Source organism: Cyrtonyx montezumae, unplaced genomic scaffold (genome assembly GCF_038088225.1).
Source record: "Cyrtonyx montezumae isolate F1298 unplaced genomic scaffold, pur_monq_1.0 scaffold_16, whole genome shotgun sequence".
NCBI lineage: Eukaryota > Metazoa > Chordata > Aves > Galliformes > Odontophoridae > Cyrtonyx > Cyrtonyx montezumae.
This window is the reverse complement of record NW_027071892.1, coordinates 5518866-5546824: the sequence shown is the minus strand read 5'-3', so window position 1 is coordinate 5546824 and position 27959 is coordinate 5518866. Positions and strand designations below refer to the sequence as shown.

General features: G+C 54.4%; 2 protein-coding genes across 2 annotated transcripts in view; one reads left to right on the top strand and one right to left on the bottom strand.

Moving 5' to 3' along the window:
• The first annotated feature begins 1344 nt into the window (after positions 1–1344).
• Positions 1345–8149, top strand: SBK1 (SH3 domain binding kinase 1). Its single transcript, XM_065732481.1, has 4 exons — positions 1345–1418; positions 6034–6236; positions 6325–6527; positions 7112–8149. The coding sequence occupies exons 2-4, from the start codon at positions 6041–6043 to the stop codon at positions 7898–7900; spliced, it is 1188 nt and encodes a 395-aa protein (XP_065588553.1). The 5' UTR covers positions 1345–1418; positions 6034–6040; the 3' UTR covers positions 7901–8149.
• Positions 8150–13703: 5554 nt separating this feature from the next.
• DNAAF8 (dynein axonemal assembly factor 8) overlaps positions 13704–27959 on the bottom strand; it is an 81933-nt gene continuing 67677 nt past the window's right edge. Inside the window, 7 exon segments of the mRNA XM_065732451.1 lie at positions 13704–13781; positions 15104–15173; positions 18340–18425; positions 19995–20209; positions 22087–22207; positions 23626–23720; positions 27233–27428. Of these exon segments, the coding sequence (XP_065588523.1) occupies positions 13704–13781; positions 15104–15173; positions 18340–18425; positions 19995–20209; positions 22087–22207; positions 23626–23720; positions 27233–27428 (861 nt within the window).

The window sequence follows — 27959 nt, the reverse complement described above, 5'->3', positions numbered from 1 at the left end:
TCACTTCGGGCCGTGCCACTCCCAACTCACGGCACCGGGCGACAAGACGAGCGAGCCCCGAATTCAGAGAGGCTGTTAGAAATGCCGTGGGCTTTCTGCTTCTGCTTTGCCAGCGAGAGGTGCTCGGAAGCAAAGCAAACCTCTCGAGTAACAGGAGAGGCAGCGTCACGGCTCCTCTACCCCAAAAATGGGCGACGCATCCCCAGCCCACGGCGCACACACGGCCCTGAGCCCAACGGCGGCTCCACGGGGCCCTGCGTGTCCCCAGCTCGTCCTTGCCTTGCTGAGTCCCCATCGCAGGCAGCCGTTCCTGGAGAGCCGCGATTTGCTTCTCCGGGTCATTCCCCCGCTGACCGAGTGCACCCTGGCGCGGGGCGGGACGTCCCCCCCCCTCGGGCTTCTCGCGCTGTCCGGGATGGCGTTGGGTGACAAACGCGTTTGTGCCGCCTCCTTTCATTTCTCCGATCGTCATTAGTTATTAATATTCTTTAAGTGCTTTGAAGACCGCGAGCTCGATGCCAATAGTGGCGGGTGTTATTGTTCTTGCTGCTCCAATTCAATCCGTGCATGACCCACATGCCTGCCACGTGCTGGAGCGCCGACTGCAGCTGCAAAGCGGCGTCTGATGGGAAGAGCCCCACGGAGCCCCACGGAGCCCCATAGGGCCCCACGGAGCCCCGGGGAGCTGACCCCTTCCCAGCAGAGCGCTGCGGGCGGTGCCATTCGCGGCCCTTTAGCATTTGGGTGAGCTCATGGCACATCCCGCCGCGCTCCCTGACCTCTGCTGCCGGTCCCCCTTTGCCCCCGGCAGGTGACATGTGACATGGGGACCCGGCCACCGTCCCCATCTAGGTTCCCCCCAGCGCTGCTCCTTGCACCTGACCTAGAAGCAGCCCGCAGCTATAAATAGGGACAGCTGGAGAGATCAGAGGCGCAGCTTCAAACACTGCAGCTGGGGGGTGGTGGCACAGGGAGGGGACAGAGGGGACGGCCCCACTGCGGATGGGTACGAAGCGGGAGGTGGGGGGGGGGATGACGCTGGACCCACTCCATCCCCAGCGATGAGGAAGGTCACGGTGCCTTTCATCCTCGGGTCGCCCCCCCCGGACCTCGTCCCCACGGACGGGACCGGCGATGGGGATGGGACAGCGCCGGAGGGGAACGGGGGGGGCGCGGCCAGGACGCAATTCCACCACGCGTGTCCCGCTCCCCGCGTGGATGGCGAAGGCGGTGCTATGGGCGGAGCGGCTCTGCCCTACCGGGGGGCTACGGGGGGGGGAACCGCCGCCGCCGCCGCCGCCGCTCCTCTCTCCGGTTCCGTTCCTCCCGGGAGCGGCGGGATGAACCCGGCAGAGCCGCCCCGCGCTGGGGGCTGACGGCCGCCATCCGCCACCGAGCCCGGCTCCGTGCCGCCCCCGGTAAGGGTTGGGTGGGGGGGTAGGTGGGGGGGGAAGGGAGGAGCGGTGCTCGCCTTTGTGCGGGCGGCGGAGCGGCCCTTTTGTGTGCGTGGAGCGGCGGTGGGGAGCGGGGGAAGCGCCATTTCCAAAGCGCTCCGATAAAAACCATCACCGTCACCATCACATCTCCCGAGCGCGGGGGGTGAGGGGCCACGCGCGACCTCTGGCAGCGAACGGACGAGAGGGGTGGGGGGGGGATGGGAAGGAGAGGGGGGGTGGATCTGGGGACGCAGCCCCGCATATCCGCCCCGTTTGCCGCCGCCGCTCTCGGGGGTCCCGCAGCTCTCAGGGCGGACCCCGCCCGCTGCCGCCGCCACCTGCACCAGAACTCGGGGCCGGGAACGGGAACGGCTCCCGGGGTCACGATCGGAGGAGTTCGCGGAGGAGCGAGGCCGGAGCCGGAGCTGGGGAAGGGCGGAGGGGCGATGGGTTCCGCCCGGAGACGCGCGGGGACGCGCCGAGGACACGCGGGGGAACGAACGGGGGTTATCGGCAATAGGGAGCGATGCGGCGGTGCCCGCTGCGGGCGGGGCGGTTGGGAACGGGCAGAGGATGCGGGTGCCACCGTGAGCCCCGTGTCCCCGTCTGTCCCGCAGCCCCCCACCCCTCACCCCCCCCGTGCCCGCCCGGTGCCCGCTGCGCGTCGCTGGGGGCTTTGGGGGCCGGGACGCGCGGCCTCGACGCCGTGAGCCGGCAGCTCACCGGTGTGCCCTGCCCTCGGCCCAGCCCTGCAGCCCAGGTGAGGTCCCCAGGAGCCGCAGAGCTGCTTTGGCAGCAAGGTGACGGCCCCGCTGCCCCTGTGGGGGTGCGGAGGAATGGGGACGCGCCGGTGCCGCTGGCGGCGTTTGTTCTTCGCAGATCCCCAACGTGCGGTGCCGCCGGCGACGGCGGGAGAGTTTCGTGAGGGCGATGCCGACGGGAACGTGAAACCCATCAAAGGGTGAAGCAATCACAAAGCCCCGCTGCCGGCGGTGCGGCCGGGAGAAGGGGCGAGGAGCCGGAGGTGACACCGGAGCCGTCCCCTTCGTCGGGAAAAAGCTGGGGGATGAGGGCAGGGAACGCCCTGAGAGCATCAGAGCGGCGGCGTGGGGTCACCGGGACAGGAGGAGCGCGTCGTGGGACGGGACAGGGCAGGGATGGCTGCTGCTGCACGGGATGCTGCCGCTGGGACGGGATCCCTGCTCCGTGGGTTTCGGAGCTGCCGTCGGGCACGGAGCAGGAATGGGAAACTCCGGATCGCTGTGAACACGGTGACATTGTGCAGGGAAGTGCTGCGCAGCAGGATGCCACCGCGGCTTCGTGGGGATCCGGGCAATGTGCTGCGCGTTGAGGCTGAAGGCGGTGGCACTTCACAGCGCTTTCCCAAGTGCTGCAGAGGGGTCAGAAACCCTCTGCCGAGAACAAGGGGACAGGCAGCACCCCTCAGCCACCACCCCTGGGCACAGGGGTTGTTCCTCCTCATTTGTGGGGCAGCTCCCGAGGTGCCATCTCCCCACGTGTTTGTGGCTGTAGCGCTGCTTGTGCCGGCGTTCCCGTGTCACCTTGGCCGACATCTGGGCCAGGTGAGGGGCAGGGCTGCGTGGCACGGGGTCTGCAAACCCAGTGTGACAGCACGGGGAAAGTGAGGGGCCGGAGTGGGGACGCGGGCTGGGACCTGTTTTTTTCCCCTGCGCCGGTGACTTTTTGGCCTTGCCATGTGGTCTCATCCTGCAGTGCTGCTGAGCACAGCACACAGCACCCCAAACGTCCCCATGCCACCATCGGCCTCGTTAGGAGAAGGTGCCCTTGTGGTGTCCCCGGATGCACGCAATGCCCCGCTGCCCCGGGGATGGCAGCTAATAACGCAGCTCTGCTGCGCTGGTCCCCACGGCCCCGAGGAGCTGAGACGTTCCCGTAATGGGGTCAGAGCCGGGAGGTGGCGGAGCTGTCAACGGAGCGGTGCGGGGAGAGCCCGCAGCTCGGCCCCGGCTGCAGCCCGGTGCAGTGCGGGCATCACCGGGGCGGTGCGGGACGCGGGGACATCGCCAGGTGGGACGGCCACACCGGGGCAGCACCGGGCACAGGTGAGATGCGCTGTCCCTTTGCTTCTGAGTCAGCACAGAGCTTTGGTTTTTGATGCTGCTGCGGGGTGACGATCCAGATGTGCGGTGGGAATTGTCCCTGACGCGTCCTGCGGGGCGACGTCTCCGGCGGAGTCACGGTGTGGAGCGCTGGGATGGCTGCCAGCTCTTCTTCCTTCCCCGCAGGACGGGCTGCAGGAGCTGCTGTGCAGGCGGCTTGCAGCGTGGCAGAGAGGGGACCCCGTCCTGCCCCAGCTGCTGGCTGCTCCCCTGGCTGTGCCGGGCAGTGAGAACTGATGCTCAGCGCCGGGGGGGCCGCGCTCGGTGCTCAGCACAGAGGCAGAACCGGGACGTGTGGGGTTGGTCCCGGCCCCACGCATTGTGTGGCTGTGGGAAACCGCTTCCTTGCTTTGTGCCTCAGTTTCCTCTGCCGGGGCGTGGGGACGCCCGCCTGCTGCTGTGTGCTTTTCATTCCTCGCTCTGTGTCCTGCAGAGCCCATGGCCCTGCCCGGTGTGCTCCTTCCCTTCTCTTCCCAAAGCCCCATCACTGCACTGCTCTCCTCCTCTTAAAGGTTTTCCTGTCCCGATGCAGCCGGGGCATTATTTTCTCCTTCCCACCTGAATCGGCGGCCGCCTCTCCCGGCCCCGTTCCCCTCCACGAGCTCCTCGTGAGCTCTCAGTTGATGGCTGATGCGGTGGCACTGGGAACAGTGGGGACCGTGGAGCTCTGGGAGCACAGAGACAGCTGCCGCCGGGAGATGAGCGCCTGCCTATAAATACACGCCACGGAGCGAGGAAGAGGTGGGTGGATTATCCTCCTCGCTCAATGAGATAAATGGTTCTCGAGCTTAAACACAGAGCAATTTTAGTCTGAATAGTAGGAGAAACGGTTCAGGACATGCAGATGACGGCGTGAGCCGCCTGCAGCGCACGGTGGGGACCGGTGGCACCGGCGGTGGCTTTGCCGTCCCTGTGGCATCACCGTGGCCTCGTGTCACAGCAGTGCTCCCCCCAGTGCTGTGCTCCTTCCCCACCAGCACCGGGATGCAGCCAGGACCCGGTCCCACCGCCCTTGTCACTGTGCAGAACCAGATGGAAGCACGTCCTCCTCCCTGTCCACACTGCTGCCCTGGATGTCTGCACGGAAACCAACACGTTTTCAAAGCATTTCTGTTCCCAAGGAAAACTTCTGCCTTTCCTTTTTTGCTCCTTCTGCCTGGGCGTGTTGGCTCTGCGGCCGACGTCACTGTTGGGTGTTCCCATGAATGGCAGTGGCTCCACGTTCCCATCCCCACCACATTCTGGAGAGGACTGCAGCCAAACCAGCAGCGATGCAGGCAGCACCCGCAGCCCTGGGGACAGCCCATCCACGGGGGCACCCTTCTTCCTGGGGACACCCCAGTTCTTGGGGACACCTCATCCTTGGGGGCACCCAATCCCCAGACACCCATTTGCAGCAGCCCATGCCATGCATGGCACACACTCCTCCATCTCCCAGTCCCACAGGCATTCGCTCCTCTTTTTTTCTTCTCTTAAAGAACTTTGCAGGCTTGAATAGCTGTCTTTCAACACAGGTTAATGAACCTTGAGCAGGGTTGTAAATCCAAGTTCAGGCACAGTTGATCTTGCAGGATGTTGCGAGCTGTTTTTAGTCCCACATCCATTTCGTTCCCACACGAAACCCACCTCCACCTCCGGGAAGCAGACACTGAAATGGTGCTCCTCTTCCGCGGGGCCGACGGAGCGCTATGGAGATGAGGCGCTTTGGAGACCGCATGAGTCAAAGCCGATACATTTTTGGAACATCATGATGTTTAAGTTCCTTTTCTATTTTTTGCTCAACTTCCCAAGGAAGAAAAAAAACATATCAAGAACTGGGATGAGAGGCAGCAGGGCCAGAGCGGAAAGAAACAGGGGTGGGGATGGGGTTCAGCTTGGGTGGGTGGGTCGGACACTGCGCATTGGGGCTGGGGCAGTGCCTGTGCAGGAGGGGCTCTGCTCCCCTCTGCTCTGGGACTGCCCCTCGATGCCCTTTGTCCACCTCCTCTCTGTTGGCTGTGTTCCCTCCCTGCAGCCACCCTGCGGTGCCTGGTGCTTGCAGGGCGAGCTGGCAGCCGGCTGGGTGGGCTGTGCTCCTGTGGTGCTGGTCAGGATGTGGCTCTGGATTTGTGTTTTTGGGGCTCTGAGGGCAGATTGGCTGCAGCACAGTGGGCAGTGGGAGCTCAGCTCTGCTGGCTGTGCCGTGGGGGCTGTTCTTGGTGGGGCCTCGGAGCAGTGGGTTGGAGCCCAGGGGTGAAGGAGAGGAAGGGGTGGCAGAGCTGGGAGCGCTCTGCGTGGGGTGGGAGACACCAAAAGTTGGTGCTGATGGATGGAAAGGGAAAAGCTGGTGCCAGATGTGTGTGAGCAGTGAGCGGCAGCGTGGCAGCACTGCAGGTCCCAGGGAGCTCCCCAGGGACGCTCTGCGCGGGCACTGCGGGACAGGGGCGGGGGGGCAGTGACGCACCTCTGCCTTGCAGCACAGCCATGAGCGCCGGATCGATCGAGCAGGAGCCGTCGCGCAAGCTGGCGTGCTGCGGGGTGCCGCTCATCACCGAAGACATGCAGTCGCTGGCCATCCGCACACTCTCGGGCACCGACATCAACAAGCACTACGACCTCATCCGTGAGCTCGGCAAGGGCACCTACGGCAAGGTGGACCTGGTGTCCCACAAAAGCACAGGTGAGGAGAGCGGGGGGTGGGCACAACGGCTCCGTGTGCATCGCCGTTAGCCGCACCACCGGCTCACGCGGCCCTCTGCCCGCTGCAGGCACTAAGATGGCCCTGAAGTTCGTCAACAAGAGCAAGACGAAGCTGAAGAACTTCCTGCGGGAGTTCAGCATCACCAACACGCTCTCCTCCAGCCCCTTCATCATCAAGGTCTTCGACGTGGTCTTCGAGACAGAGGACTGCTACGTCTTTGCTCAGGAGTACGCCCCGGGAGGGGACCTCTTCGATATCATCCCCCCGCAGGTGGGAGCTGTTCTGGGTGCTGGGGGGAGACGTGAGGGCTCAGTGTCCCTGGGGCACCAGGAAAAGCCACTGTGCCCGGGCTTGAATGCTGCTGGTGGCACAAGGAAGGGTCGTGGTGTGTGCAGAGCCACACAGGAGGGGATTGCATATCTGTGCATGGGCAGAATGCCGACTCCTAGATAGTGCAGCACCTTAAAGCAGGCCTGAGACACACTGCTCATCCCTTAGGTGTTCTGGGCCCCATAGCTGATGGTCTGAGACCCATCAAGCGGCCACTGTATAGTCCAGGACCCTTAACTTGTAGCCTGGGACCCATGACCCTTCCCATGGGCTGTCTGAGACCTGTCACCTGGGACCTGCCTACGTGATCTGGGGCCCATAAGTGGTGGCCTCAGGTGTCCTCGAGAAGGCATGGGACCCATCAGCTGGCTTTGTCCCGCTGCAGAGTATCCCTTCTTCCCCTTAAGTAGAAGGGACAGGAAGGAGGAGGGAGGGCAGGGGGTGGGAAAGGTGCACAGGGACACGGCGGGACACGGGTGGGCTGTCCAGGGGCGTCCTGGAGTGACGGTGTCCCACGGCCGCAGGTGGGGCTCCCCGAGGACATGGTGAAGCGCTGCGTGCAGCAGCTGGGCCTGGCGCTGGACTACATGCACAGCAAGAGCCTGGTGCACCGGGACATCAAACCGGAGAACGTGCTGCTCTTCGACCGCGACTGCCGCCGCGTCAAGCTGGCCGACTTCGGCATGACCCGCAAGGTGGGCTGCCGGGTGAAGCGCATCAGCGGCACCATCCCCTACACGGCGCCCGAGGTGTGCCAGGCCGGCCGCGCCGAGGGCTTCGCCGTGGACACCAGCATCGACGTGTGGGCCTTCGGGGTGCTCATCTTCTGCGTCCTCACCGGCAACTTCCCCTGGGAGGCGGCGGCCGCCTCCGATACCTTCTTCGAGGAGTTCGTGCGGTGGCAGAAGGGCCGCCTGGCGGGGCTGCCCTCGCAGTGGCGACGCTTCACGGACAGCGCGCTGCGCATGTTCCAGCGCCTGCTGGCCCTCGACCCCGAGAAGCGCTGCCCCGTCAAGGAGGTGTTCTACTTCATCAAGTACGACCTGATGGCTGAGGTGCGCCGCCGGCCCTCCTACCGCTCCCGCAAGCACGCCGGGGACAAGCTGCCCGCCGGGCCGCACCGCCACGAGCCCGCTGCCTCCTGCACGCCCGCCCCGCTCAAGAGGACCATCCTGACCGATGGCCCCGGCACGCGGCTCAACGGCCCCGAGCCCAGCGCGGCCTCACCCAGCCCGGCCGGCAGGACAGACGGACGGCAGGACAAGGGCAAGGGGCAGATGGTGCTGGCCACGGCCATAGAAATCTGCGTGTGAGGGCGCGGGGCGGTGCGTGGCCCTGCTCCTGGCGGCACCGTCCCGTCCCTTGGTACAGGGGCTGTGGGTGGATACGGTGCTGGGGGCCGTGCCTCCATACGCAGAAACAAGAAGAGGACAGAACTGGTTGAGCTCAGTAGCACTGAGGATGCTGGTGCCACCATCCTGCCCAGGGGGGCAGGAGCTGGGGGGCACCGGTGCCCTGTCCCCATCCTGGTGGCCGTGCTGCCCCTCTGGGACCACCCCCTTCCCCCCCCGTGGTGCCGTGGGGAGAAGTCCTCCTTGACAATGCGACGGGGCCGTGCAGGGGCCCTGGGAAGGCCGATGACCCCATACCTGGAGGAGGCCTTCAGGGCAGCCCCCACCCTGCGCTGGGCACCAGGAGGGGACGAGGGGGCTGGGATGGAGGGGACTCCCCCGGCCACTCCATGCCATGATGTAGCAAGTGTCACTGTGTGTCACCCCGTCCTCCCTGCCCGGAGCGATGGCCGCAGCGATGCTCCTCCAACTGGGGGGGACGGGCGGCCGGGAGTCACGGGGTCACCCTGAGGACCCCCACGCTGCCGTCCCCTCCGGTCCCCAACTACCGCACAAAGGGCTATCACGCTCCCGAAGCAGCAGCAGTTTACACAGCAGCCGCCAGGCAGGTGGGGTCCCACCGCCCCCGCGCCCCCACCACCGGCGCCGCTGCCCCCATCCCCATGTCCCCATATCCCCACATCCCCATATCCCGATGCTCCCAAGTCCCCATGTCCCCATGTCCCTACCTCCCCGTGTCCCCGTGCCCGCAGGGCCCAGGTCTGGTGGTAGAAGTAGCACTGCACAGATGTAGAGACGTTAGGTGCGGTTCGTCCTTTTTGCCTTAGGTCCCTCCACGTCCCTGATCTTTCGTGCAATAATGTAGATAAGGAACCCCGGTGCTGACGGCCGCGGTCGCGGTGCCGCTCGGTTTCGGGTTTTTATTTCGGGTTCCCCCGGCCGCCGTAGGAGAGGCTGTAGTGTCACAGACGTTACCTCAGTTTGTCACTGTCAAAAAGGAAAAAACAACAACAACAAAAAACAAAACAAAAAAGCGACTGAACACATTAAAAAGAAAAAAAAGACAAAAATATTTTGTTCTCAGAGATAAAAATTATATCACTGAAGGGCGGCGGAAGGGGTTCATGTAGAGGGAACTGCAGCAGTCTGGGGGGGGCAGAGCAGAGGGGGGAGGCATGGGGCGACACCCCAACCACATGGCCTCAGCACAGTGTGTATTCCAGCCACGTCGGCGGGCTAATTTCAATTTCCTGCTAATTATGCAAATGAATGTGGATTTAATTAAGGGCAGATTTCATTAAAGTCTTCTAGGGGAAATGAGAGTGGGGTTGGGGAGAGGAGGAGGAGGTGGAGAGGGGAAGGAGGGATGAAGGCAGCGCCCAACCGGGAGGGGAACGGCCGTGGGGACCTCGGAGGGGTCGTGGCACGGGGACACCGTCCCTGCTCTGGGGACACATGAGCACTGTGCATCCGCCAACGTCCGCCGCTTCCAACCCGCTCACATCAGGGCAGGGAAAACGTTTCTTGGCCACGTGATATTTTTTTTTTATCCAGCTAAAAATACAGATTCGGCCGCACCACAGCTCCGGGAAATCAATGTCAGTGTCGGAGGGCTGCGGCTGAAGGAGCCTCCGACCACACTGTGCTCTGACAGCTCGGCCCACCCGGAGCTGTGCCGTTGTAACTGGGAGCAAAGCAGCCCGTTATCCCGACCCATTCCCTGCCACCCGGGTCCAGGTGCTGCTTCCAGCCCTTGTGACATGTGCTGCTCTGCTCTCCTCATCTCATCTTCTCAGCACCCCCATCACCCCGCAGCACTCACTGTGGCACAGAGGGGACCGTGAACCGCCCCCATCCCCTCTCCCCCCCATTCAAAGCACCCGAATGCCATGCAGGCCGCATCCTCACCGTGCTGGCACTGAAGCAGAGTGGAGATGCGGGGTGGCATGGGGAAGGGATCCCTCACTGCACATCCTGCGGCCGCTGTGCTGCCAGAGCTTCCAGAGAGTGGCGTTGGGAGATGTGACTCGAGATGGTGGAAAGCTGAGCCCCCCAGCTCGGGGTGCTGCCAAGGCACAGTGCACCCCCGTGCTGCTCGGGGCTGTCCCCTGGCTGCCCCCCTGCAGGGCCCTGCTGCTGTGTGGGATGTGTGTGTTGCTGGCTGCTGTGTGGGATGGTGTCGATCAAAGCCTGGGGGGTGCAGAGGGCCCCATGGGGACAAGCTGCCTGCACAGGCATGGGAACCCACCCTGAGGTAGGGAAAAGTCCATCTCCTGCCACGTGGGACTCATGGGATGTTTCAGCTGGCGGTAGGCTGAACACCTTCCCTTCCCTTCCCTTCCCTTCCCTTCCCTTCCCTTCCCTTCCCTTCCCTTCCCTTCCCTTCCCTTCCCTTCCCTTCCCTTCCCTTCCCTTCCCTTCCCTTCCCTTCCCTTCCCTTCCCTTCCCTTCCCTTCCCTTCCCTTCCCTTCCCTTCCCTTCCCTTCCCTTCCCTTCCCTTCCCTTCCCTTCCCATTCACCCCGTCTCTTCCCATCCATCCCTTCCCCTTCATCCCATTCCATCCCTGCCCATCCCATCCCACTCCACCCCATCCATCCCATTCCATCCATCTCTTCCCATTCATCCCACCCCACCCCAGTTCTTTGGCTGAAAAAATCCGAGCTTTGTCAGTGGTGGTTTTTTTTGGGGGGGTGGGGGAGAGTTGACCAATTCCGGAGTGCATCAAGGCCCAGGGCAGGCATGAGGGGAGGAGAGGACACTCCCAGCACGGCCCCCCCACAGCCCAAACATCTCTGCAGTGGGCTCCGGCTCCACCGGCCTCCAATGTTGCCATGGCAACTGCTGCATCCCAGCCTCGGCAAAGCTGGGAGATATCGGCATGGGAGATGCTGCGGGATGGGGTGGGGTGGGGTGGGAGGACGTAATGGGAAGGGATGGGAGGTGTTAAGGGGATGGGAGACACGGGAGATGCAATGGGGACGGGATGGGAGATGCTGCGGGGACACACTGCGAGATGGTATGGGGTCAGGATGGAGATGCTGTGGGGATGGGATGGGAGATTCCTGAACCACCCTCCAGCTCTCTGGTGCTGCAGTGTGGGGGAAAGATGTGCTCCTCACTGAGCTGCTGCTCCTCTGTAAGGGCCTCATCTGAAAGGCATTAATACAAGATTAATAGGGGCTGTAACAAACAGCGAATGAGGCACTGGTGGGCCTGGCTCATACACCGTCTGTAACACCTCGGGGGCTCACAGACATCCAGAACACATCCAGAGCACGCTTACAGTGGATGTTAATTGTTTGCAGCCCTGGAGGTACCGCGCTGGAAAGAACCTTTGGCACAAAAGCTCCCAGGTGAGGTGGGGGGGCTGCTCTGCTGCTCGGCTCAGCTTCCAAGTGCCACCCAGCACTGTGTCCTGTTACTGATGGGGGCTCCTCTGTGCCCACCAGATCCTGGGGCTGTGCAGGAGGGCTGAGAGCGGCCCCTGTCAGAGAAGGCAGCTCCTGCTGGAGGGTGGGACGGACAGGTAGATGGAGACATGGAGCTTCAATCATGGAGAAGAAGACGGACACTGCATGGGGCAGAGCAGGCACTTCAGGCACGCTCACATACAAGCACACCTCAGGCCTCTCCTGGGCCCACACCTCCTCATGCAGAGCTTCTCCCTGTGCCCACCAGCACTCCTCTCACTGAAGCATCCGTCTCCTCACCCTCCTGCCCGCCGAACTGCTCGCAGCACCAGCTAGCAGCAAGTTGTGCTCCCTCCCTCCAGCCCCTCCGGTCTGGAAGGGGTGCAGCTCAGGGATGGAGAGCGGTGGTGCCATTGGGTCACGGCCACACGGGTGCTGGGCTCAGAGTGACCCATTTCCAGTGACCAGAGCAGCTTGGAGCTGGTATCTCCACCAGAGCCAGCGCTGCCTCGACCGCTTTAATTACCCACATCTGAGTCATCCCCGGCCCCGCTTTATCAGAGCTCACAGCCCTGCAGACAAATCGCCCTTTGTGCTCCTCCAGTCCCCGTCCGTGGGGAATTGCCAAGTGCCAATTAAGCAGCAGCTCCTGCTGCGGGGGGATGAGATGAAGAGCGGCCGCTGCCACCCGATGGCCGCAGCCTGGCTCAGTGGGGAGAGGTGGCAGCCCCAGGGATGCAGTGGGGTTATTCATTCATTTTGAGTCCTTCCTTTGGGGGCTGGAAGAGTCACACCCGCATGGGACAGCCCTGGACACCACCAAAGGCCACGGGCACAAATTGGGCCCGGTGTGCGGGGACATTGGCTTTGTGGGAGAGATATACTGTTGTGGTTGGAGTCGATAAGCTTGAAGGTGTTTTCCAGCCTGAGCAGTTCCATGATGCCATGGAGGATGGAAGGGACAACGCGGGAGCCCCGCTGCCCCACACCCCAGCGCAGGGTGGGGAAGGGACATGGCACTGCAGGGCTCGAAGGAGTTAACAGCAAGTGCCACCTCCTGTATGTTATCTCCTCCATTGAGGCAGCTCCACGCTGGCAGCAGAACAATGCCAAATTCTGATGAGCTCTGGTTTTCCAGCTAGAGGGAGGCACGGGAGGGTGGGGAATTAACACTACTCTGCATAATTTTTAATCTAAATTCCATTTCTTTTCTTTTCTTTCTCTAGGAAGCAAACAATCTAGGGGGTTTTGTACTCAATTCCTTGCTTTCATAAGCTAAATGGATTGTTTGCAAGTAGGAGCCAGCTGCAAAGCCGGCAATCTCCGCTCGGATCTGCCTTTCTCCTCGTTCCAGCCCTCCCCGATTCGCTCCTCCTGGCGGCCCCGGGGCAGTGTGCAGGAAGCACGGCTGAGCTGCGGCACCGGGCAGGCAGGTCGGGCCCTGCAGCAATCTGGAGAGCAGTGGGGTGCTTGGGAATGGCTGTCGAACTCATTATGGGATGCCAGCATTTTGGAATCGTTCGTTATGCCAAGACTAATTAGCTGGAGGTTGAAATAAGGATGCTCCCCGTTTCTGTGGCAGTGCCCCAGGCACGTGGCGGTTTCACAGCCGGGAAACTGAGGCTCAGCTCCCGCTGTGTTTGTGGGTGAGGGCTCAGCTCAGCGCTGGGGCTGCATCCTTTCATTGTCATTCGTTTCGATGCCACGCGTGGCTCGCAGGCACGACAGAAGCGCGCTGGAGTGCAGCAAGATGACCTACTTACTGAGCTGCAGGAGCAGCGTGGGCTTTGGGTCACAGCGGCTCCTGGGACCCGGGGGATGGGCACAGCTGGCACACAGTCCCTGGAGGTTCTCTCCAGGGGATGCGCAGTCCCAGCTGGGTGGGCACACAGTGGGCAGCAGGGGTACGGAGCAGGGACACGTGGATGTTGGGCTGTCCAACTTCCAGCCTCCTTCCACAGCTCTGCCCCACACGTTCAGCTCCCAGGGGATTCAACCTCCCTCCTTCTATCTCCATGCTGTTTATTGGGGTTCTGTCCTCGGTTCAAAGGCCAGAACACCAGAACATGAGTCTCTATATGCTCGAGAGACAACAGCAGACCTCTGCCTCTGTGCTTACCTCTTGATTTTTTACCCAATCCGACAGACCCTCCATGAACACAGCAGATCGTGGATGTACTCCATCAGAAATCACACTACAGTTCAGGAGGATTTGTTCCTGGGCACTGATCCTTCACCACGCTCATGCATCTAACAAGATGCTTCAGAATTTATTGTAATGGCAAACAAGTACTGGTGCTCCCTACACCTCCTGCAACAGCCCCGGCCCATGGGCTACCTGAGTGCTCAGAAGCTAGCAGCTCTGGGATTCAATGCTCCAGGTGCTGTCAGATGTCAGGGAGTCAAAAAGACAACAGAGCAGCTCTTCAGCCTGGGGAGAAAAGAAGGAAAGAGAGAGCTATGAATTTTGGGTGTTGCAAAGAAATTTCCTGCATGTCCCTTCCCAACCAAGCTCTTCTGTGGTCCTGGGATTCCTCCATGGGCTGTTAGCTCCTCTCCTCTTCTGCCCCACTAATGGTGGAACCCCCCCCCCCCCCCCCAGCCCCATCCTGAGCTGCACACAGGGAGAAGCTCTGCCCAGGTACAGCTGTCCACACTGAAACAGTCCCCATCTGAAAATCCAAATTCTCACCCTATTGCCTATTCCCAGGCCACACAGGGATCCAGCATGAAGTTCCTTTTCTCTCCCATGGCTTGGCTCCCAAAGTGAGCACTGTAGCACCGCACAAACCATGGGGATTTGCAATCCGTGTTCACTTAACCCTTTGAACTTTGCCTTATATCATGGTGTTGCTCATTAGCTGTGACCTGGAAAGCCTGGCTGGCATTTCATAAACTCATTAGCAAGAGATCAGGGGATCAAACACAGTTTCGAGGGACACCTTTTGAGGTACAGCCATTCCCCAGTGCGTTTGTTCCTCGGATCTGGCTCTGTGATTTCCAAACCCATCTTGAACCTGGGAGCATAAAGACCCTTTGATAGGAACCATGGCTCACTGCTGCGCTTCCCACAGCCTCAGGGAGAAGCACTGCAGCCCATGCTGCCCCACGACGGGGCTTGGTTTGAGCCCTGCCCTGCTGCCAGCTGGGCTGCTTCTCCAGAGGGACGCAACCCAGCAGCCACACTGCTAAGACCAGGAGTGGGGCTGAGCACACTTGCCTCATTCTTATATCTATTGGGGAAACCTGGGGAGAAAACATCACGCCTTGGGGAGAGCTTGGGGTAGTGCCTGCATCACAGGTAGAACAGACTTCAAAGGGGCTCTGCATCCTCAGTTCTTCTACACCTCAATCCTAACCCTACAGGCACTGCCTCCTGCATGCACATCTCTCATTACAGTTGGAGTTTTAAAGGTGTTTTTTCAGTTTTGTTCCATTCAGCGCCCACTTGTGAAAAAATCCAGAGCTGAGAGCTTTGTGGTGAATGGCTGAGAAAAGATGCAGGCTGCCCATCCCTGGGACACTGGTGGCATCGTTTCTCACCTTCCAGTGGGACCTGGGCTTCTGAAACATGACTTCCAGAGCACAGAATCATAGAATGGTTTGGTTGGAAGGGACCCTCAGGGCCATCTGGTCCCATCCCCCTGCACAAACAGGAGCAGCCACAGCTCCATCAGTGCTCAGAGCCCACCCTGGCTTCATTCACCACAGGGACACAAAAGGTGTATTTATTCCATAACCATCTCTACTTGCCTGTTTCTCATCCTGGGGATAGAGGAGATGCTGTGCCATGTCCAGCACTGTCTGCTTCTGCCAACACACACTGAGGGTAAAGACAAAGGGAAGGCAGCATTACTTTGCCATCTAAGCTGTTGGAAACTGCTTATGACCCAGCTTTAGGCAGGGCTATGATCAGTGCCAGCAGCTCTGGCCATGTGCATCTGTTACTGAACTTCTTTACACAGCTAAATCCTGGGTTTTACAAAGCTTTGTATAAATGGATTTGGATTCTTAAAATATAAGCCTCCAAACAAACAGTAATGACCCATTGCGTAATGGGGTCTCTGGGGCAGTGGGAACAAACACACACATCCAGATACGTGAAGTCTGTGCACGGACCTGTTTCTCACCAAAGACCACCAATGTGTTTTCCCAATCACCGAGGCCTTCCTGAGCTACCTCTTCTCTCAGCAGGGCCTGCTGCACTGCTCATGTTTTGCTTCGGTCCCTCTCGAGTCACACGTGTTGACCACAGACATATTTGAGGTATTTCAAGGCAAGATACAAATCTCAAAGTTGCCTTCTTGGCCAATCCTGTGCATGGGCACAGCCCTCAGGTCCTGGAAGAGCAGCCAGCACCCTGCCCCCACACCCAGGTATTGCGCTTGGCAACAGTTTTCCCTCCAGTGGTTTCCATCAGCTCCAGGATTTCACATGTCGCACGTTCATCCTTTGATTTCTAAACCTCCTTTCCCTCCAAAGCCTCCCAGAGATGAACCTCCTATAGGGATAACATCGCTCCCTGCTAACAGCAATTAACACATGGTAAGAATGTTTCATCAGACAGAATAACATCCAGCTAAGTTCCTTAGCACTTGAAGCTTGCTCTGATAGCCTGCACTCTGATTTTCTTCCCCTGCAGCCAGGATTTGGGAGTGCTTCAGTCCAACACTGCTGATGGAGTTCAGCACAACATGAACCAGCTAAGTTCCTGGGGACCCTACACAACACAAGAGGGTCTCAGCAATCTCACCATCACCTGGAAGTGCTTTATAAAAGCTCAGATAGCCACAGAGGAGTAATTTCTACTGCAGTCACTATAAAATCAGCATCTCCTCTTAAGGTGACTCAGTCTGGTTTGTCGTGCACACCAAGCAGAGCGTGCCTTTCTCCGAGTCTCTGCTTTGAGCCTACTTGTAAATTCTTCCCTCTGCCACCCTGCAGCTAGGAAATCTGTCTTTAAAAACAAGTTATGACAGGAAATTCAAATGCTTTCTAATGGAGACCTAGGCAACTGAATTCTGGCACAACTAGAAAGGTAACTCACATCAGTTTTCCTCGTCTGTAGGTAGGATTGTGTCACTTCCTCCCCCAGGGTCTGCTCTAGTCCCACTCTTCCAAGGCTGTGGTTCCCTTCCCCTCACCTCTCCCAAACATTTCCCAAACTTCCCTCTGCCCTGTGAATTTCCCTTGGCATCCTCCTAGATTCCCACTTTGGCTCCGCTTTTTGCAGTCAAACAAGCTCACAAGACTGCTTTTGTGCCCCCATGCCCCCTTTCATGCTTTTCCTGCACTTTGGTGCAGAAATAATCCCTTCACAGACACCCAGAGAACAGACAGGGTGCACAGATTGGGCCCTGCTGCTGCTGAACACCACCACACAGTTATGAGGTCTGTGGCTGTCTTAAAGGGCACTGCTCTGCACAATGCATCCTCTGAGTGTCCCCTTGCTGTGCCACCAACAGAGCTGGTGTAGGAAAGCTCCAACAGGCTGGGAACAAGCAGCTGCACTAGCTGAGCCTGCACTGTTCCTCCAGCACCTGATTCCTTCTTATTGCAGCCCATCTCTACCACCACATCCACACGGATGGCCATGTCTCCTCCGTGGCACAGCTGTGAACCAGTTCCAAGGGCCAGAAAGTAATCTGTACACAGCAGTGCTTCAGCAGAGCCCTGCAGGTATTGGAAACCCAGGCCGCAGCAGTGAAACAGATACACGGTGATTTATTCAGTGCAGGAGAGGTCACGTGGCTCCTGCTGATGGAGGCATAAGTGCAATTAACCTCAGATGTTACTCTGAAATGTTTATAAACTAGGCAGTGAAGATGTCTTAGCATGAAGTGTCCTTATGAGACACTGATTCAGTCAGGCTGGCTTTCACAGACAGCTGCAGAGTTGACTTTTAGCAGTATGACAGCTGATGGGAGAGCACGGGCACTGCTGGCTGGAGCCGAGGATCTGTGCCTCTCCATCTCCCAGCCCTGCACAACACCTCTCTGCCCCTCCCTTTCACCAGCACCACCCAACAAGAGATAATTTTTGTAGAACTGGTTGCACGATCACTGGTTCTGGCAGCTAAAGGCAGAGCAGATCCTGCCCTGGGGGAATGCCTCCAGGATGCATGCACACAACAACAGGCCAAGCTGCACCTTCAGGAGGCAGAGATACTGTGCCACAGGTTGCACCCAGACTCTGACTGGGAAATAGAGAGGTGGGGGATGCTGTGCTGGCTCCTGGCCCCATTGACAGCGCTCTCCCAGAATCCCTTCAGCAGTGATCTCAGGGCTCCTGACAGCTTTTTCCCTAAATATCAGCCCCTGTGCACAGAAACTTCCCCTCTGGGAGGCAGTGGGTTAATTGGCCTGATAATCAGCCTGTTTCACTAATCAGTCCCTGTAGAGGTGCTCTGTTTGTTTTATCAGTCTCATAAATCCAGCGTTTCTGGTGATTTATTTAAGAGGCTGATTTCTGATTTTGCTCTCTGGTGTTTATTTTTAGCATTTTTTTTTCTTCATAGCAAACACAGAATCTGCTAAGATATTTCTCCTAGGAATTGTATTGATTTAGCAGGTCTATTCCCAATGTGAGCCCTTATCTCAGAGAATTCTCTGTATTTGTGGAACCACACAGCCACACCTGACAGACACCCCGAGCCCTTAACAAAGCACTCAACTCACTAGTGTCCTGGGCATGGGGTATGTGGATTCAGACTAAGGAGCACTCTGAGATGTCAACACTTGATAACAACATGGCTTAAAAGAACCATAGAATCATTAAGGCCCGAAAGATAACTAAGACCACCTAGTCCAACCATCCACTTGCCTGTGACATGCCTTTCTTCGGTGACTTTGAGTGGCACTGAACACTGTGGGAGTCCAAACCACAAGTGAATTACAGAGAAATCAGCTGCTCTGGTTTGGATCACACGCCCTCTGGTAGCGAGGCAGTGGTGAAAAAGTGCTGTGGAAGTGTTACTGTTCCTCACTCACCTGTCCAGCAGGGAGCTGAAGCCAATGACTGCATTGTCTCGCTCTGCTGCTACCACCAGGCACAAGCCATCCATTAAGAGGGAGCACTGAGGGAGGGAAGAGCACAGCCTTGAGTTGCTATCCACTTAGATAAGGCTGTAAGCCTCACTGATGAGCTGCTGACAGCAGAGATAACTGCTGTGTGCAGAGAGGAAGGAGAGCAGCAGACTTGCACTGAAGGAGTATCATGTCTGAACTGTTGGTTCACCCATTCCTATGCCATACTATTATTCCTACTCTTTCCTCACAGAGTGAAAATAAATTGGGTCCTTGGGTGTGTTATTCTGTCACTAATTCTGCTGAAAGCAGGAAAACAGACATAACTACAAATGCCTGAGATACTGCAGCAGAAACACTTATCACTTGAAGGAGCCCATCTTCCTTCTGGCAAGCGAAAGCCAACGCTGTAACGCTCGCCTTTGGCTCAGCAGTGCCAGACCCTTGTGGAGGCACGCCAGCTCTGCCCAGAGCAATTCATCTCTGACAGGAGGACATGTTTACACGGCCAGGGCAGCAGGGCCACAGCTGCTGCTCTCCTTCCCACACGCCCCTTTGCTTTGTCCTTCCTAGAGAGATGTGCACTGTCTGGTGTGCAGCGGGACAGCATCCTCGGGGGGAACTGCAGGGGAAGAAAGTAGTGCTCAGACTAATTGGATGCCAGATGTAATTGCTATTCTGTACAGAGGTACTTCAAAGGGATGCTGTCAGTTTAAAAAATCACAACCTGAAAAGATCTTACCTGATCTTATTATAGGTTGCACCTAATACGCTCATAAGCAATGATGGGTTAGAAACAGAAATGTTTTTATTTTTTTTCACAGGAACTGCAGCATGCCTCTGACAGCCCTTTGTTGATTGCTACTGCCAGTATAAGTACTTCCCCATGTTGATTACTCTCTGCCTCTGACAGTGTTTTCTTGCACACTCCACCTTACTGCTTTGCTCTAGCAAGGTTCCTGGAATGGTGGGTTTATCCTATACCGAGTACAAAGAGAAAAACAGCTCTGGCATGATGCTGCACTGCTGTAAAGCAAAGTACTGGCTCACCTCAGAAGCTCATCTTGTGCTTACACCCCATGAGCACTTGCTTAAACCCCATGCTGGACTGTAGTGTGAGTTATCATCACCAGCAGAACGAGAGAGGAAATGAAATCTCCACCCAGGACTCTAGGGCACCATCCAAAAAGTGGAAGTGTTATTTAGCATTGTAGAGGAGGATTAATGGAGTGTGATTACAGAAAAGGAAATAGAAACTGTGTTTATCTGGAACAACAAGACAAGATACAACAGCAGAACATACAGAACAGCAGCAACTGTGCATTGTGAGGTGAATGGAAGAAAATATCTACAGGGGATGTACCATTCACAGCGAGGTTACGTTCACACATCACGATGCCAAGTTTAGGTGTCTGTGAGTTAACAGAGATACAGGAACACAGAGCAGGGACATGCTGGCAAGGCACGCTGCCCAAATTACTTACTAGTGCATAAGAGATCAGATTGCAGTGTGGTGCAAACAGCTACCAAGGCTGGTCTGCTCAGAGCTAGTGCAGCACTGCATCAAATGCCTCTTCTTCCACAGGGAAAGAAGCAAAGCACAAATCCAGATTTCATACCTTTGCTGTCACACCACACTTGGCCTTGCTCAGTATCTCAGAGACATAATGAACTTGTGGTGCATCCAGGACAGTGAGGCGTACTCCGGTCACCGTGAAACCTTTGCCAATAAGCTGATCAAGCAGTTCAACATAAGGTGGGTCCGACCCCCAAAGGATTATCGCTGGCAGGATGAGGCAAGTAGTTTGGCACAGGTTATTGAGCACTGGCTGATCTGATGGGGAAAGATCAAAACAAAACAGATCCTTTGTATCAATCCCCTTCAACTGCTAACCCTCTTCCCTGCCACATACGTGCAACCAGAAGATCGGATACACTCCGGCATCATTATTATGTCATTTGGGATGTGACTGCTCATCCCGAGCTGTCAAACTGCTGCGTGCCTGAGTGTGTGTTTCTGGAGGTCACAAGGCAGCAGTAGTGACCCCGTTTCAGGAGTCAGGCAAGGACAGCTGCTGGTTTGCTACGGGAGATACTATTCCATTTACTTTCTCCCAAGCAAAGAAATCTTTTAATCCAGCTGCTTTCATAATCCGAAATGTAATTCTCAGCAACATATATAAGATTTAATGCACTTCATATTTTCCCCACGATAAATCTGTCTGTCCGTTAGGCAGTGGCTTTGTGATAATTATTTGCCAAAAGGAGACGTTTCCTTGTGTGCTAGAGCTACCTCTAGCGTCCAAGAAGAGGCCACGAAGTGAATGATGTGTCTGGCTTGCTGGCGGCGCTTACTGTATTGTGCCTGACAGCCCAGGGATCACGTGTGCTTGCTTTTCCAGGACAGTAGCTCTTTGAAAAACATTTTCTGAGACACAAACACATCAGGGCTGTACACTGATTTCCTTTTCACTCTGCTCAGAAATCTTCAAAGCAAATAGATTCTCATGAAGCAGGAAATTGAGGGCACATACTTTGAGATTCGCTTCCAAGACTGGGCTGTACAGAACCTGCATAATACTCGTGCTCTTTCCACAACAAGCTCCCTAGTGTTATTATTACTCTTGTTTCAGAGCTCAAACAGTGGCTTGGGAATGGCAGTCATGTTGTGAAATAGACCTCAGCACAGCTAACAGTTTAAGCTTAAATGTTCACGAAACCAACCTCTGATGTATTAGTGTGCAGCATAAGAAATTGAGCTTGCCTGAGGAGATACAGCCTCACTCATGTGACTTTTGCCAGGATCACAAAATGTGTGCAGGGCACAGCCAACAGAATACAATGGAAAAAAAACCCACTGATAATGCCCTTGGGAAAAACTCCTTCTTCAGAGGACCCAATTCCAAACATTTTTGCTCCCATTAAACATCACAGAGATACTTCACCCAGTCACCACTTGGGTATAAAGGCTTGGGATCAACCCACAAGATCCTAGCATGGAAGTATCTCCTAGCATGAAAGGCAGAGCATCACAGCCTGCCCCATATTCAGGAACAATCAGCAGAAAAGACCCAGAGAAACTACAGGCACCTGAGGGAACTGTCAGGCCTGCTGAAGTTCTGACTCCAAAACAAACTCAAACCAGCAGAAACTGGAAGTTATTTTTAGCTGGCAGACATTCAGCAGCTAGTGGGAACCAAATAAGAACTCGGTCCAGTTCCCAAGAGATAGATGTCCACACTGCCAAAAGTGCTCCCTGCAGAAATTGCTGGTTATCTATGCCCAGAATAAAGGGTCTGTCCATCACTAACCCCATCACTATGGTGCCTTGGTCTCTCCTGTGGCTGGCTTTGAATGGACACACAAGCTACTATGGCCAAGCTGGTGCTCATACACACTGTAAAAGTTCAGCAACATTCACTGTTGCTTATGTTATCTGCGCTGATAGTGCTTTTTCTTCTGCTGGTGACAAGGTCTGCACTGCTCATCAGCCCTATGTTTAAACTCACAAAAGAACTAGTAGCAGAAAGGCCCAGCAGGCAAAGAGTTAACTGGCTGGACTCCACTGGAGCTGTTCTTTGTAGCTCAGAGTTGTCGCTCCCTTCTGAAAGGACATCAATACCAAATCTTGCTGCCACCAGATGGTTTGTCTTGCTGTCCAATTAATCAATAACAGCCTCAATCTATAACGAGAGTTATGCATTTCCTTACCAGGATCGCGTGGTTGCCCAGAGCCCAGTACATCAAGCTGCCCTCCTGTTCCACGTTTTATGATTTTGTGCTGCTTGTTGATTTCCAAACTGACTATGGGGTCACATTTCAGGTTATAGATCTACAGAAAGGAAGGGAGGGGGAGGGAGAGAGAGGCAAGTCATGTGAGCACTGTTACCTAATCAGAAAGGATAACACTTCTCAAGTATTGATTCAGGCAAGCTGTGAAGGTTTGTTGCTGTTGTGTACTCCTGTAATTAGCAGCCTAGAAAACACCTGGTTATCTGGAGATAAAAGAATATTTTGTATGCATTCTTTCTTGTTGGGGGCTTAACTAAGTATGGCATCTTGCTGTCCTTTAAAGTTTCTGCATCCAGACATCTCTCTAAAGTCTCCATCCCCAGCTCTTCAAGGCCAGAAACTCAAGGACCCCAAATGTCCAACATCTTTACCCAGTGCCAAACTAGTGTTTAGCAGCTCCCTTCTGTTGTGGAACAAATTGTCACATTCATGCATCCCAGCACAGTGCAGTCCTGATTTCTGGACTGTCACAGAGGAAAGACTTCCACATCATGAAGTACTTCAAAGGTGGGGCCTGATACTTGATCCCATCCCTTTATTGGGCACAACTCAGCACTTCAAACTCTGGTTTTGAGAAGAAACCGATCAGAATGGTCAACTAGAGATTAGCTAGTACAAAACCAGCTGAAAAGGAGAGTTATTATTTCATTTTAGCCGTTGGCAAATAAAGGCAGTTCAAATTAGAGACCAGCACCCACACAGTGTGAAGGGCCAGATGAGCAGAGCTGGCCATACCAGTACTGGTAGGCTTCTCAGCACAATGCAGGAGGCCAAAATCTGAGTCTCTATGCCTTCAACTATACACAGGGAAAGATGTGGGCATCCAGCAACAAACTGCACTGTGACTTAAAGCATGGAATGTCCTGTTTGAGACAGCTCTGTCTTTACAGTGCTGTGAATTGGTGCCTCTGTTGGCAGGGTACATGGGCCAGCACCCTTCTCACACCACAGGGCAATGCTCCATGCCAGGAGCACGTGGACATGTGCACTCTCTGGGATACATTCAGCAGCCAGCGAGTTATTCTATTAGCTGTCTCTCTTCATCTCAATTGCTGAACACTACACGTGAAAGGCTGGTAACCATCACCCTCTGGGTCAGCTATGTCTAAGCAATCATGGGTGATGTTGCTACTGCTCCCCATGAACTGCTTCCCCAGCAATGTCGGCTCAGTGTAGGAACTTTGCTTCTGAAGCAACAGCACTGAGCCTTCCTGAATTTATAGCACAGGTCACTGAACAAACGCATCTGAAAGAGCACTTTTCCTCTGAGACTGTCTGGGTCAATACAAAGTTAGCACATTGTGGCAGGGACATCCAGAGGAGGAAATCTCAGCAGCCAGTGAAACACAGCAAGAAAGCATTATCTAAAGTGTAAGAGGAAGGAAATCAAGGGATAGCAGGAGCAAAGCCATTGCTCTGACACAGCAGGAGACTCTTCAGGAAAAGACAGAATCCTACCTCTTCCTCCTCTAATGTCTGACACTCGGCGCAGCACAGACCTTCTGGGAAAAACAGCTTCATATCCCGGACAGATATGTGGTAGGATTTGGAGCCTGAGAGATAAATACAATGAGAAGATTCTTTCAGGCTATGAATTAAACATTCTCTGGACTAACACTCATCTTCCTGAGAGATTGATGATGTGCAACTTACTGCAGTAATTGCTTTAAAGGCCAGCTGTTCTGTATAGTAATAGCAAACATTTAAAACCATTATATTTTGAATGGTTCCATTGCATTTTTGGTATTTTGGTTCTGCTCCATTATCACACTCAGCTTGTCCTCCCCCTACTTCCTAACACTGTAGTCAAGGGAATCACATTAAGGAGCCTGTAAATACCAGTTCCAACCCCCCTGTTTTTCCCATGCTTTTGGATCACGTCAGGCTGGTCCAGTTGAATGGAGCTACTAGTTACTAAATCCAGATGCACTTTGTAACAATAACGTAAGCCCCAGATGTGCTGGTGACTCCTGTACAACAGAGACAAAGAAACAATAATCAGCATGAGACACTACTGACAGCAGTGTATTGCACTGTTCACCTGTAGCCCTGAAAAGCAGATTGAGACTGAAGAGGTACCAAGAATGAACGTGAAGATCAGAGAAGGAGTGGAGAATCACCTGAAGAGTCAAAACCAAAGCCCTTAGCTTGTTTAATCCAATGTAACACAAAGCTAAGAAGGAATACATCAAGGTGAAGAGGTCAGAGAAGGAAAAACTACTTGAAGTACAGGCTTTGGCACAAGAGCAAACAGATACAAACTGTGTATGACTGCATTTACAATTGAAAATGTATGAAAATTTCCAGCTGGGAAGTTCTTTTACAACTACCCAAATTCAGGTCAGAGCTTATGAGAGAAAATAGATTTACTGAACTCACTGACTTAAAGGTCTCTTAGCATGTGAATATTTCCCCATAAAGTGACAGTGTTAGAAACCAATTCTCAGAATGTTTTGAGATTTGTGAGTGGAAAATCTTTGAGAAGGAAAAGCTATTTCTGTATAACTGGAGTTCAGATAGACTGTCAGGGTGCTGGCATGGATCCACACTCCTGGGATACAAATACACAAAAGACAAATACATTCTGAAATATTATCACTTCTGCAGACTGCACATTTAAAAAAAAAATAGTGCCTTACTGCTCCTAGAGCACTCAGCCCTGCAAGGACATCCATAATTCTAACTATCACACAGTCAGAGTGCTTAACACAGTAGTTTACAATCCTGAGATTGTATATGTCACTGGTGTATAAGTCATGCTGCATTCTTTATGTACCTCTGTGTCAAATCTTCCCTGTTTAAATCATTGGTGCCATTACAAAGAAGGCACAAATGCTCCCAAAGCTATTCTTAGCAATGTTTTACTCTTACTTTTCTCAAGGTGTAATACTGTATGAGATGCTCTTTGGGCTCAAGAAAAAGCTCTACACAGTAATTTCATGATGCACTGAAGAGATGGAAGGAACACAGCTTTACCTCTGCAGCTGTCTCATAATATAAGAACTGCTTTACCTGGTTTGACTGTTATCACCAAACCTGGCCTCCATCACACCAGAGCTTCTCTAGTTGCTTCCAGAGGAAACAAAGCTAGAGTTTGCTCCAGTTCAGCACAATGGCACTAGCTAGAGATCCTCCTCAGCTGAAGCAAAACAAAAAAAACATGGCACTCCCTGCTAGGAAAGAAGCTCTTCCACTGTCCCACAAATAATCACTTGTGCAATGACTACATTTCCTGCTTAACTTGGACAAGAACATTTCTCCCTTTTTAGAGGACAAACTGTAGGAGATGCAAAGCATTAAGGATCTTTAAGGACAGACTCCTCCTCGGCATAGCAGCTGGATCAGATTTTTGAGTTTGAGTTACTGTGTACATAAGCTACAGCTGCAACCATTTTCCTTGAATGTGTGCAATTAAGGCTTTGTGAGCCATCCCCATAGCTGGGGCTGGGATACCAGTGCACAATCTGGTCTCAGCAGGCAGGTGGTAGACAAGCAGCTCAGCTCTGTGCTTAGCCCAGTCTTGGAAGGAAGCAGGGCTCTGAAGGGAATCCCTAAGACGACATCTGAGGCCTTCCTTAACACACAGCTCTCTGTAACCTCTGAGTGAAATACAGGCTGAGATTCAGCCTCCCTAGCTGATATAAACTAATCAGTAGAAGAATTATGCCAGGGAAGCTCCAGGTGTTGCGTGGGTATATTAAGTTGGGGGTATATATTACCCGTAACTGATGAATTCTCATTCTCAAGGCAACCTGGGAAGACAATCCATTAATCTTAAGACCAAAAGAAGCAGGGGTTGACAGTGGAAAAGTACTGGCTGAAAAGCCTTGAACATCTCTTGTGTAGGTAGACCCTGCCCTTCTGTCACTCCCACAAATGAGAACCTATGAGTAATTATGGTGGGAGATCTCTCTCAGTTTAATCTTGGTCCTAAAGATTATATCTGACAAAAAGTGATTCTACATCAAGGAGTTGATTCGCTTCCCAAAACTGCACGTGGTAGATACTTCACTGAGTCCTCTCTGAAAGACCACACTGGACAAAAAAGAAGTACACTGCAATAGAAAGCACTAACTAATCCAATGGATCTTGACAGGAAAGTTCTTTTGGAAACCAAAAGCTTACAGTCCCTGCTAACTTGCCTTTTTTATGGAAGTTATTGATTGTATTATTTTTATACTTTTGTAACTATATACAGCACAATCAGCACAATATAGAGAAAAACAAACTACTCACGGGCAGTCAATTAATGATGCTTACTTCCTTATGAATTTCTGAATGACGTCATTCCCTACTCCTTGTCAAAACAGCCCTCTTATGATACCCTTGGCTCTCCATAGCTCACACTCTTCAGGAGTCCTCATTCCCCCATCCTCCACCTGTACTCTCAGCTGTCTCTGATCCCAATCACTGCAACATCCTAGTTCTCCCTGCCTGCTGTTGGTGGCTGAACTATGGCTGGTTCACCACAGAAGATGCTGACTAGTTGGCATGCCTCTGCCCATGTGCCAGCTGGCAAGAGCCTCTCAGAATGGAAAACAGCTGAGTTTACCTGCTTTCCTCAGTGGGAATAATGTTTGATCACCTCTCCCTACCCAGTCATTATTGTTTTGAGTCATTACAGGAACTCAGTATCCTAGAGTCTTTTATCCCTCTGTGAAACCTGGACGCAGTCAGCCAGCGGGTTATATAGTTATCAGAAAGGCAGTCAGAAGCATTGAGACAGATGGGCTCTTGGGGATAAGTACAAAATAACCAATCTAAAATTACAAAAAGACCAAGCAGAGAAGAGATTAAAAGAAATCTGTTCCGATGGAAGACAGATCTTGGGCTGTTCTGAGAAGATGACTTTTTGATGTATCTTCTGGGAGTATTTCATAGCTTGAGACATACTCAGGTCAGTCACACAAAAAAAAAAAAAAACAATCAAAACTTTCTAGGGAATAATGGTCCCTACTGCCTGCCAAGGCTGGATCTGCACTGACAGTGCAGGAGCGTAACAGTACATTATGTTTTTACCATTAGCATATCTGAGCCTTCAGATTTTTCTCTTACAAAAACCTACCATAAAATCCATTTTGGACAGTGCTGATGCCATACTGAGCCCTCCAGAGGCATGGATCTAGTACTTGGGCTACGTTAGGGTCCTCTGGCCCCAGCATGTCAATCAGCTTCTTCACAGCATTTGGTCTCTGAAGACACAGCACGAGAGAAGTGCCTGAGGTAAGGTAAGTACAATGAGCTTCTAGAGCAGCAGGATCCTGAAAAGAAATAACAGTGAGGAAACAGATTACAATAAATGGTGTAGGTGAGTGCTGAATCCCAGCCCTCCCTTGGCTTGAACCACCTGACATTACTCCTTGCTTTCTCTTCCCTTTGCAACATTCACACAAGTGGCCACTTCACACAGAGCTTCCAGAGCACATTCAGTGGTCACCCAGCTTGTATGTGCTGTGTTATTCACTATGTAACATGAGGTCCAGTTTCCACCCTGAGCACACACAGAACGAAGGAAAGTTCAGCACTGAGCTTTATCCTGCAGCCACAGCAGCTCCTGGGCCTATTTTAACACAAGATGGATGTTAACCACTAGCAATCACTGCACCAGAGACAAGAGAGCAAGTTGTTGGCCAGAGATGGCTGTAATGAGTGAGAAACCTTGAGAAAGACAACAGGAGCCCAGAGCAGAAGGTGGCTAAGGAGCAACAAGGCCCTGCTATTCTCATTAAGCAAAGCCTTGCAGAGCCAGGTTCATTGCAGATGTTTCCATTAAGTGTGAGGTCCACAGCAGC